At 45.0% G+C, this 12,185-nt stretch overlaps 1 protein-coding gene across 4 annotated transcripts in view; it reads right to left on the minus strand.

The window, feature by feature from the left end:
• Positions 1-875: 875 nt before the first annotated feature.
• Positions 876-12,185, minus strand: part of SCG2 (secretogranin II) — a 58,790-nt gene continuing 47,480 nt past the window's right edge. For 2 of the 4 annotated variants that reach the window (XM_080605031.1, XM_080605033.1), the window contains exon 3: positions 876-3,243. In XM_080605031.1, coding sequence (XP_080461157.1) covers positions 1,346-3,243 — 1,898 coding nt within the window. In that variant the 3' untranslated portion in view covers positions 876-1,345. Of the gene's footprint in view, positions 3,244-6,276; positions 6,300-6,765; positions 6,893-12,185 lie in introns of those variants that run through there. The other 2 variants (XM_080605032.1, XM_080605034.1) reach the window with 2 other exon arrangements.

Genomic DNA, 12,185 nt, shown 5'->3' on the forward strand with positions numbered 1-12,185 from the left:
TACAATTGCTCCGGGTAATGGTGACACTGGAAATGAAGTGTTATTTCTGCAGCCTTTGTACTTTGCTTCATTAGACATTACCTCGCCAGAAGTCATCCCCACCCCACTTAGCAGAGATGAGATGCTGAAGAACACCGCAGGGAGAACCACTTTTAAACTATAATCCTGCAAATGCTTATGGCTGAGATACCCCAGTGAAAAACATGTATGACTCACAGAGTTACACAAGCACATTTAGTTCTGGAAAAGAGCTGTAGCTTTTCCAGAACATCCACTACAGGTCTTAACAGGCGCTCAAGAGACCTTTCATGTGTCCAGAATATCACGTAATGTCGTGAATAATAAAGGTTCTGTGTATGCTTCTGAGTATATTTAGCAACCATTTTGTTAGACAAGAAAGTGATGTTAGCAACAGTCTTAGTTCTCTGCTTCCCTTGGGGCTTGTTTCTTTCTGCATGGTAGCCATCATTAAAGGTGGCAAGGAATGTATCTGCAGAACCTCCCGTCTCCTGCTCAGATATGAAGGTTCAATTTTATATTTTTAGGGCTTCACAATAGAGTCTGTCTTAGTTAGACAGATCATTTACCCCGCCCCCCCCCCCCCCAAGAGATACAAGATCATTAATAATTTGGGGACCAATTTTCAAAAAATCTAATGCAGTTACCGCCCTGGTTGACCTCAGCAAGCTCTTCAGGTATTCAATACCCTTGATGATAATGCCAGTCGGTGGTATTACAGCATAGAAAAACATAATTATTCAACCAAATTAATTCACAGTAAAATAATAGACCTCAAAAAATTGTCCGTAGAAGTAAAAATATGTTTTGATTTCTAATTATTATGACTTTATCAAGTGCCAGAAAGAAACACAGGCTATTGTCCAGAAATAATTTATTCATCAACAATAAAACACTGAATAGAAAAAAGCCTTGTAAATAAAACTATATATATAATGCTTTATTTTTTTATTCAATACTCCACAAAAAACACTACAGACAGTAACAAAATAATCCAATTAATCTTAAAAATTTCAAATGATAATTGTCACTTTTCATTTATCATGTTTTATTAACAATGCAAAGGTCAGTTGTTTACATATTATAGTTTTACTTGATTTCATTAAATTGTTTCTTAAAACACTTGAAGCAATTTGTTATTTGCCCCATCATTTATAACATACATAAGTATATCAATAAACAAGATAACAGCTCTGAGAAAGATATGCAGACTGTTCAATGGTAAGTAGTCTACCATAAGTTGTTTAGTGGGAGAGTGGGAGTAAATCACAACTGAATCGGGATTGAAGTCAACACATCAGGGAGAGAAATCATATTTGGGGAACAATTACATGTTTTCCATTGCCCGTTTAGTAATGTGATCTCTTTCAAGATCTGATTTCTCCTGTTTTAGATACTCTAGTACCTTTGCTAGCATATCCTCATCCAGATACTGCCTGTTTTGCGTGTCATCGGTGTCCCCTGTCATGGAGAGCCTTTTGCTGAGTGATGCCAGCTTCGCGGCCTCCTGTGGTCCCACCTGGCCTAGGTGCTCTCTGATGGCCTGCTCCAGCCGGTCGTCTTCCTGCAGGTCGCTTTCAGAAGCTGGAACGGGAAGTCGCTTCATCTGGTTCGTATTGATAACTTCAGGATATTTTGCCAGCATCTTTGCCAAGTAATCAGCCAGCTCTTCATCCTTCTCATTCAGTTTCTCATACTCCATTTGTCGCCTTTCCAAGTCGTTAATCCACGCAGCTTTAGGAAATGGGCGTCCTTTCAATCTTCTGGGAATGTAAGGCAGTCTTGGCAAATCGTTTTCTTGATTAAGATGATTTAGTAAGTAGGAGGGATTCTGGTTACCTAAATTGTCAGTTCCCAGAAGACTGACTATGTCTTCAATATTGAGGTCTTCAGGTAAATTTTCGGGAATTGCATTAAGAGGCTGCTTCATGTACCCATTTTTAGAGTTTACATTACTTTTAAATATGTCACTCTGTCCTAGAGTAGCTTCAGCGATCTCATCAAGGTCTTCTGGGAACTCTGCTTCCTGCTCAGCTTCCAACCTTTCACTCTGAAGCTGCTTTTTTTCCCCAGCTTTCAACATGTCTATCAAATCCTCAGGAGGAACTTGTAAATTCCTTGAGATTTCTATTAACTGAGCTATAGACTGAGGATCAAGTTGCTTATCCAAAAATGTGGTTGCTCTTTTCTCCTCAAGTTCTCCTCCAGTCCTTAATTTCCTATTTCCAGCACTGCCCACCAGCCTCTTCAGGTAATAATTCATTAGCTTTGAAACATCCTCTGACATTTGATCTTTATTCTCTCTTCTCATTTCATCCTCAGGGAAGCTGAGTTTCCCTGATCTCTTCATTTCATCATCAATCTCCTCTTCATGTTTATCAATTTCTTCTTTGCTGTCTTTTATCTCTTCCTGGGTTTGGCTTTCCACTTTTTCCTCTATGGGATTCCAATCTTCTCCTCCAACCACATCTTCGTAGGCAATGTTATTCACTTTATACACATCATCTTCATCGTCTGCATACAATTTCTGGTCCTCATCCAGCCTCTCTTTCTTGTGATTACTAGGTCCTGCCATCTTCCCCAACTCCTGAAACACTGACTCCAGTGTAGCAAGACTTTGGGGTGTGTATTGCTCTTCCACTATTTCATTAGTACGCTTGAAAGGACTGTCTCTTGAACTGTCTTCATAGAGGCCAATAGGCATTTTGAGATATTTTTGCCACCTCTCAGGCCACTTGTAAGCCTCGTAATCATCTGTTACTCCAGCTGGAAAACTATTATCGGAACTCAGACCATAAGGTTTATTCTCCTTTGGGGCAACTTTTGACTCCTTCTCAGCTTGTCGCAAGGCTTCCAACATAACCTTAACCCACTGAGACTCATCTTCAGTCAAAGAATCCCTCAAATTTTCTGGGAGGTGAACCTGATCTTTGCTTTCTTTCTGTTGCAGGAGGTATGGGACACTTTGGTAGGAGTTGTAATCAGGGCTGCTTTCTCCCTTGTTAGTTTGCTTGCGAAGATCTTCTATGTATTCCAAAGCTTTGATCATGTCAGGATTTGGGAACCTTTGTAAGTTTTTCATTACATAGTCTGGGTCCTTCTGAAGCAGCTGATATTGCTGGAAGGAAGCTGCATCAACCCAACAGATTAGGGCAAAGAAAAAGGTGACAGCGCAGGCTGCTCCAAGCTGGAAGGTTTTAGTTTCTGCCATATTTAGTATATTTCCTTGAAATAAAGAAGAAGAAAAAAAGAGATAGTTAATATATGGAGACAAACTTAGCAAACTGAGAGGTTAAAAAAGAGATTGTTATTTTAAACAGGAACTCATTGTGAAGAATATTAGTACTACGTGTTTTTATTCCTCATGAAATATTAATAGAGCTCATATATGGAAGATTTTTTTAATGGAAATTTATTTTGAGATTTTCTGAACATTTCCTCTGTCTCCTCAGTTTAGTGTAAATGATTGGTTTGCAAAGCTAGAAATGTCTTATCTTTACGCTCAATTTACTTTATGAACATCAGTTTTCCAATGGCAGTGCCAAAGTAAAAAATAAAAATCCTATATAGCTAAAGAAATGCCAATAGAGGATTCCAGATGTCATTTTGATTATTAAAATGAAGGCTTCAAATGGTAAAGACAGTATGTCCATATATTTAAATGCAGCTCAACATATTAATATTAAAACTGCATACAGTATTATTTTGTGAGATTGTTCCATAGGGCCTCTCATTTACTGTCAGGGTAATACCTCTGAACGGTGCTAGACTGCAGTAAAATTAATGTAATGAAGTGGAGAACATGGCATATAAAATGACTTGCAGGTTTATTTCGGTCATTACTGTTAGTGTTATTACTTCCTTTTTTGCTATTTCATAAAAGAAAAAAAAAAAAACATTATTTGTATTGCAGCTGAATTTTAGTTAAGGAGGTCTATGAGTGATGCATTTCCCCATGGGCAGTAATACCCTATATGAAGGACAAATTATAATTTATCATACAGGTACAATACAATTATTTTACTGATATTTTCCAAGACAGTTTTGGAAATAGGCTCAAGTAAATAGATTCTGAGTGGTGATTTCATTCGTTCTTTCACTTCAGCAGAAATTGAATCAGGTCCCAGGACACGCAGAAGCTTGACTATTGGTATAAATGAGATAAATTCAGTTAAAATCAAAAGAAACCCATGTCTAATCAGTGTGTCCAGTTTAAGCCAGCCAATAATAAACTCTGTTTAAAGGAACATAAGTGGGAAAAATAAGCATTAGACTGAATTAACAAAATGACAGCACTGCTGCATATGAGGCTACAGCTGCACAAGCCCAGTCCTGCAGCGAGCCGAGCACCCTCCACTCTGTGAAGTGAAAAATTGCAGTCACTTATTTCCTAGGAGATGCTTGGGAGCTCATATCCTGAGGCTGTGTGACAGATTAGTCTCTTTTCTGATCCATTTACATTAATGAATAAAGTACAATAACGAGAAAGAAACGGTAAAGATAGAAACCACTTTGCTTAATTGACCTGGTTTGGCTCCTTTGTTTTTGGCTTGGTAAAACCATCCTGTCGAGAAGTTGGTGATTCATGACAGGCTGAAAGAGTTACGTATACTGCTGTTTGCCCACTGCTGTACACAGAAAGTGAGCATCAGTATGCTCATTTCAGCTCAATTGTACATTTTTCCGCTGTTTTTGTTCCTAACATAATGCGACTTAATAATTAAAAGAGTATTAGTTGAGAGCCGCTTTTTTACCTCAGTATGCCTGAGCAAGCTAACAGCCATAGCAGAAAACAATTTCCCCAGACATTTTTGCATATTCAAGTCTGCATACATTTGGGAATTGATTTCAGAAAGCATTACTTCAGAACAGCTGATTAGAAGGTCCCACCCTCTAGGTCTGTGTTTGCCCTAAAACAAAGCCAACGCATCCCTTCATTTTCTATCACAGAAAAGGCACTAGTCCTATATATAAATGTATATATCTCGAGGCAGAAAAAATAAATTAAAAAAAAAGAAAAAGAAAACTTTGCTACCTATTGCAGCAAATAAATGGAATTAAGATTTTTCTAGCAGAGAAACTGGTTATTAATAGAGTTAGTTTGATAAGAGGAGAAACTCTGTTGTTTTTGAGAAAGGGGGAAGGGAGAGTTGTTCCATAATTATCTGCCAGGCACATCCCACTAACAGAGACCAGGAACTCAGCCTCCTCCACAGCACACAATTATGTACTGCTGTATCCTTTGTAAGAGTCAGTATCACTCGATTAATATCAAAATGCGTGTAGCCCCGCAAAGTTTTGTTTAGTGTTCCATAAGGATGTTGCTCAATGGAATATTTCCTTTGCTGGAATAACAGCTTAGTGGTTCCTCTCTATACATTTGGAGTACATTTGTCTCTAGATCAATTTTCAACTCTAATTTATTAGTAGATGATTCTCAAAAGCCTTTGTCAAATGGAGCTGGAAATGATTTATTTCAAAAGTTTGAGTCCAGGTCACAAAATCTTGTCATTAAATATACTGCTTTATTCAGGGTGAGGGGAGTGCTCTCCCCAGTCTCTCAGACATAAATTCACAATTTTTTGAGAAAACAGAGGATGTTTTAGACTACCTATCTTCAGGATCTACAGTAAAATATTCTCTTTTGTGCCTCTCAAAGGACAATATGCTAAAATGGTTGTTTTTAATCTACATGTGTATAATCGTGAAGCTAGCCTGGAAGGGGAGTGCATTTTTTTTTTCTCCTCTACAAGAACCTAACAGACAGTAAGATCATTTTTTGGCCAACAAATATACAAGTTTCTGTTTATAAAATGAGGGGATTGACTTCACAATTTAACATGCACAAAGGCAATGCAGACTGACAGAAGTTCCCCGGAAAAGAGACAAAACAATAAATCTCCGTGCTGGGATGTTTCCATGGTAGCAGTAATTTTCTCCCTCTCTCTTTCTCTCTCTCTCCCAGCAGTCTTTTTTGATGCGGATGTAACGTTTTCGGTGAAAATTTGCTATGAAAACTCATAAGCTTTCCTATAGACAAGTCCTTAAGAGTCTGAGAGGGGATCCAACAGCAGTTTTCCATGAAAATAAGGAAATACATCATGCACTCTTCGTCCCATTTACTTTTGCAATAAATAGCGCGACTGCAGCAAAGTTGCTGTTATAAAAGCCTCTCTAACCCTTTACGCTGCGCAAGGGACTGGAAACACGAGCAAAATCAGAACGGGGTGAGGAGGAGGAGGGGAAGAGCAAACAAACCGCCAGCAGTTCCGAAGGACCAGAAGGGCAGTTCGTATCTGTGGGCACACGGGGCTCGTCGGACGGCGTTCGCCTCCGAGGTAACCCGGCGTCCTGCGCTTCGGCACTGCCCGAGCCCACGCCGAGCCGCGCGACTCAAGGCGCCCACAAGCAGCGGCAGCACGCTCCGCGGCACCGGCCGGCAGCGCAACCCCTGCCAAGCCAACGAATGCAGCCCGCAAGGCTTCGACAACCCCCAGCAGCCCGACTAACGCGGCCAGGAACGGCCCCGCAACGCCCAGCAGACCGGCGGGCGGCTCCGCGTCCCCCGAACCACGCGCGTCGCCAACCGCGCGCGCACCGGCCACCGCCCCGCCGGCTCCCCGCCGTCCCTCCGGTCCCCGTTTCCTCTCGTTTTTCCCCGGCTCCCGCCCCAGCGGTGCCCGAGGAGCGAGGCCGGGGCGCTGCCAGCCCCGGCCGCCCCCCGGCGCCCCCCGCCGCAGCCCCCACCTGGCCGCGCCGCCGCCGCCGCCGCCGCCTTCAGCACCCGGACAGCGCCCGCTTATAGCGCCCCGCCGCTGACGTCACCGCGCCGGGACGCGCCCCCCGCGGGGCCCCGCCCGCCGCCGGGCAGGGACCCCCCCACCCCCCCCCCCCAACCCCACGGTGGGACCGGGGGGGGGGTAAAAACAGGGGGGTGCTGGCATAAAGGGGGGGAGGGGAAAGAAGGAACACATAGGGGAAGATAAAAGAAGGAGGAAAAAAAGGAAGAGAAAAGTCAAAAAGTCAAAAAAAAATATGAAAAAAGGAAAAAGGAAAAGGGGGGATAAAAAAACAGGAGGAAAAAAGGGAACTGTATCTTGGGGGCAGGCAGCGCCGTTTGCTTCTCGGCTCCAGGAAGCAGGGGAGGATGCGGCAGTGGGGCACGTTGGGCACAACCCGCTGCTGAGGCCCCCCCCGGGGTGAAAGGGGCTGCCAGGGGTCTGTGGGGTCAGAGCGTGTGGGGCAGCCCCGTGCCCGCACCTGGCGCCTGGCCTTCGCATGGCACAGGGAGGCCTTTTAATGGCTGCGTGCCGGGGGAGTCGCTTAATGGCAGCTGGGTGAGCTGTTGGGCGAGACCTTGGGTGGCTGTTGAGTGAGTCGTTGGGTGACTGTTGGGTGAGATGTTGTTGGGTAAGACCTTGGGTGAACTGTTGGGTGACCATTGCGTGAGCCCTTGTCACACAGCGACAGCTCTGCCACAGTGCAAGGACAATTCGGGGTGTCCATGCCCTCCCCATCCAGCACCACAGGCCCACGAGCTCCAGACCAGACAAGGGCTGGGTGTAGTGGAGGAATAGCAGCCTTCAGACGGAGCGACTGAAGCATGTCAGGGAGGGACAAGGCACAAGGAACCCCACTGCTGGTGCGTGGGGACACCTTTGCTCCTCCCTGGGGCAGGCACGGGCACAGGAGGAGTACCCAGGCACCGCACCGCGGCCCAGCCGTGCCAGCAGCACCTCTTGGGTGTAAGTGTATTCTCAGCACCCACAGTGCCAAAAAGCCAGTACTTGGTCGCGTAGACGAGTAGGGTGGGTAAGTACCACTCTGCCATCAGTCAGGAAACATGGAATGTAACACACTGCTTCAGATGCTGCTCTGGGTTTTAGCTCGCTCCTTCTGCTTCCCCTCTCTTCCAGAAAGGTTCTTTTACTTTGGCTTTTAAATAAGGACTCCTTTTCCCCCAAAATAAATCTTTCCTGACAATTTTGACCTTTTACAGCACAAGATTAAAAAAAAGAAAAAAGGATGAATAGGATGAATATACCTTCCAAGGCAATAAATGTTACAGAATTAAATTGTCATAAGAACAACAAGGTAGAAATAATTGCAGCCGTGAGCACAGACAAAAGGACTGGCCATGCTGCATTTTTGGGGGCTGAAATGGAGATCAGGAAGCCTCTCATTTCACCTCATATGGAGTTATTAGTAAACTACAGGACCCATCTTTGTCGGTGCTGAAACTCAGCAGCAGCAGTTTTGTTCAGGACCCAGGCACAACCTGAAATGCCTGCTTTGATGGCTGGACCCAGAAAGAAATGAGTTAAACCAGAAGTTCTGCTAGGATCCATGGTGGCATCCTTGAAGATGGAGACAGAGGGGCATCGGCCACAGGAGGCAGAGACCAGGGTTCACGTGAGCCGTGCACTACCCTGACCACCTGGGAAGGGTCGCGCTGAGCAGCATATGTCCCGTAAGCAGGGCTCCAAATGCCCACAAAATGTGTGGTTAGAATTAACTACAGCTATAATATCTTAGTCCATTGCAAAAATAGTCATCGTGATCAAAACAAACAAAAAAATAGAAGAAAAATGTTCCGATTTTCAAGAATTTTATTGTACCTCTGCATGTACTTCCAACAGACTCTTGTGCAGTCCATGACCAAACACCCAACATTTGTCTAGCAAATTCTTTCACATGAAGTCATCCTACTGCCCCCATCCACCCATCCCTGATCCTCAGCATCAGTGCGTATTTCAGACAACTCAGATTAATTGGCACATCAGCACGATGCTTTCCTCTGTTCCTTAGCCTCTCACTTGAGATTCACAGCGTGTGAAGTCAGGCACTTGGCTTAGTGCTCTGCTGTGGCTATTTTAGGGTCAGTGGATAAAATTTACAGAAGGCTAGCCACAACTGAGCTGTCAATTTTACTCCACATCAAAATGTTTGTTTTGCATGGGCTTTGTGCTAATGATTGTATTCACATGGTCCTGTAAGGAGGCCCTTAATTAACGTGCTCTGTGTGTGTGTGTGTGTTGCACTCTTTTCTTTGGAATGAGTCATGAAACAGAAAATTTGATCTGTGCTGTCATTAGAAGTTCCATGGCATTTTATACAAGAGTAGGATCACAACACAGCATCTCTGAAATTTAGGTAATTGCATTAGAACTAGCTCAATATCAACTGCTTAACCATAGGAGGATGGTAATCTTGTTTTTCTGAATGCATTTTGACCATATTGCATCCTCTTGTGTATGCTGGGAACAGAACAGCAATAAATGTGATATTTTCTCTGAATGGTTTGCCCTGTCTCATGCTCTGCCTTACACAGTTATGCATCGTGAGAGGCTGGAAGTGAATCAAACCTGCATCTTGCATGTTAACTTAAGAGTAAGCAAAGCTTCCGGGAGGTGAGGGAACTTCACTGCAGCAAACAGAGGCAAGAGGACTGAGCCCATCGTGGTTTGTCACACCCATCGAGTTCATCATCGCTTAAGTCAGCGGAGAAAGAAAAGCCAGACCACTTGGAAGAGCAGCATCAGGAGCATGCCCGGGAGGTAGCTTTTTTTGAGATGGGGCTTGGTGTCGTGCCCGTGGCCAGCCCCAGCACAGCGCCAGCACTGTGGGGGTGATGGTGGCAAGGACCTCCAGCTGCCACCACCACCACCCATGGACCATGGGGTCCCAGTGAGACCTGCCTCCTGCCCCAGCTCACACAGGACAAAGCAACCATCTCGATGGTTACAGCCACACAGAAGTAACGCGCAGCAGCAGGCAGCACATTTGTTTGGCTCCTGTGCCTCTGTAGTCTAAAACCCAAAATAGTCTGCAGGCTGTACCCTTCACTTCAGCTCTCTCTCTCTCCTCATCTAATTGGTGTCACCAAAAGATCAGTGCTGCTTAAAAATAAAGCGGGGTTGTGTCAATATTGATGGTTCTTCCCCCTTCCTCCGTTTCCAGGGGCAACTAAAAATAATTTACAATTCATTACAGACATGGCATTTCCTACAGAGTAAGTGTCATTGTCACATTTAGAATTCATTCCTCATCTGACTTGAGTATCTGCATTTATTCTGTATGTAATGAGAAGGGGGAGGTTTGCTTTCGTCAGAAAAAAGTTCACCTGTCACCACAGATATAGATTAATTTAAATGATTTTGATTTTAAAATACTTAACCTCTGCTTTATCCCAACATTATATTTGTTATTTTTTGTTCATTTCACATTCTTGTGAACTCAAATACATTTGTATGCAAATATTTTTGGCCTCCCTAAATTTAGTACACAATAATTGGTTCAAATTCCATTACCAAAGCTGTAAGGGACAGGGAAAACATAACATTGTAAGGAAATCAGGGACTTTGTGGTTTGCACACACAGTTCTTTAACAGCATGGATGCCAAGGCAGGGGTCCGTGGTGGCTGCAGGCCGCTGGGTGTTAACTCTACACTGCAGTAAGGTTTTGTAGGCCCACAGCGAGCCTGACCAACACGGTTCCCTGAAGTGGTACTGCACGCTCCATAGGGATGCTTCAAGAACAGATTTTGCTAAGGACAACAAGAAAATAAACTTTGACTTTCACCCAAAAATTAACGTGTTCAGGATTTCATACTGCCTGCACTTAAAAAAAAAATAAATGACCAAAAAGAGGAGCACGGAGGCAGCGCTGGTCCCACAGCTCTGCTCTGCAGGCACAGCTTGGCCCGTGGAAATCTGTGCCCAAGGCACATCCGCGGCATGGCTCCAGGCACAGCCAGTGCCCCATGTCTCCTGCTGGGCCTCGTTCGGCACGGTGCTGGGTCCTCCCCTGCTCCTGGGCAGTCTGGAGCCCGCCACCATGACCCAGCCTCCGATGTCCTGCCAGAACTGGCCCCAGGTCCCAAAAAGCAGTCCACAAAGATGGGGGAGCTGGGGTCAGCCATTGCCTCTGACAGGAGAGGAGGCAAGAAGCCATGGCTGGCAGGAAGGTGTAAAAGCAGCAGATGAATCAACAGAGAACGAATTTACTGCTGTACTTGTTCCAGTGCAGCCTCCACTTTGATCACCACGAACAAGAATAGCAAAACACCAACAGATTAAGGAATATATGTCTTCTCCCATAACCACCAAAGTATTTTTATCTGCAGGCCTCCCCCACGTACATACACGCGTATTTCCTCCCGTGGAGTTTCAAAGATCTTCACCAGCCTGTGACATCTGCTTACCAACATTTGGTGTAAAAATATCAATATCTGCTTTGCATAGCTGTGAGGGGTGTTACGTTTACCAGGCAGTAAAGATCAAGAGTCTCCGGGGAGCTGGCTGGATCAAACTGTCATGATTTCAGCACTGCTGTGCGTCAGACGGCAGAATTTAAAGTCAAAACACATATAGTTTAGGGAGGAAGACAATGAGAAGCTCTGAGTCATACCCTGCTGAGGGTGAAGAGAACAGATTAATAGACAGCAAACATGAATGAAACTGAACGGCTCATTTCAGTCATGCGGCTCCTTCTTAAACACAAAATAGGATTTATTTTTAGTCATTAAGGACGAAAAGAGGATTTCTTTGCACCTTGCCAAGGAGCACTGAGAAAGGAGTTTTAATTAGTGTGGCCAGGCTCCCTGTCCCTTGCCGCTCGCAGAGCAGACGCAGCGGGGCGCAGGGAAGTGGCGCCCTGGTGAGGCATCGCCCAAGGGGCCCTGCACAGCCCGGCCTCCCGGCAGCACAACGCGGCCGTGCTCCATCCCAGCCACGTGCCCTTCGCCAAAACTGACTCAGAAAAAAACAAGGGTGACCACTTATAGCCAGGTCGCCTCTTTTCAAGGAACTGCACCGCTCCCTGCTGCTGGCTCGGCGGGGAAGGGCACAGAGCACTTGACTCTCTTTCTTTCATTTTCTCTTTCCTGTGCTACGTACTACTTTGTCTTTCTCTTTGCATCATTTTCCCATAATAGTCTCCCTCCTAAGCCCTTCCCTCTGCTGTAGTCACTCCGTCAGACACCAGCCCTGGATGAGAGCCAGGGCTCTGTGCAGGTCTCGCTCCCTTTCCCCATCCCCAAGCAGGGCCTGGCAACTGCAGGAGCACCGGGCACTGGCTCTCACTCCAAAAGGAAAAGTAGATGGAAAGAAGGAGCTGTGCTTCTGTTTTGCCCCATCAGTAGGGGTGTGGGCGAGACAGGAAAAGC

The sequence above is a fragment of the Anser brachyrhynchus genome (genome assembly GCF_964034855.1).
Source record: "Anser brachyrhynchus genome assembly, chromosome: 9".
In the NCBI taxonomy this organism is placed as follows: domain Eukaryota; kingdom Metazoa; phylum Chordata; class Aves; order Anseriformes; family Anatidae; genus Anser; species Anser brachyrhynchus.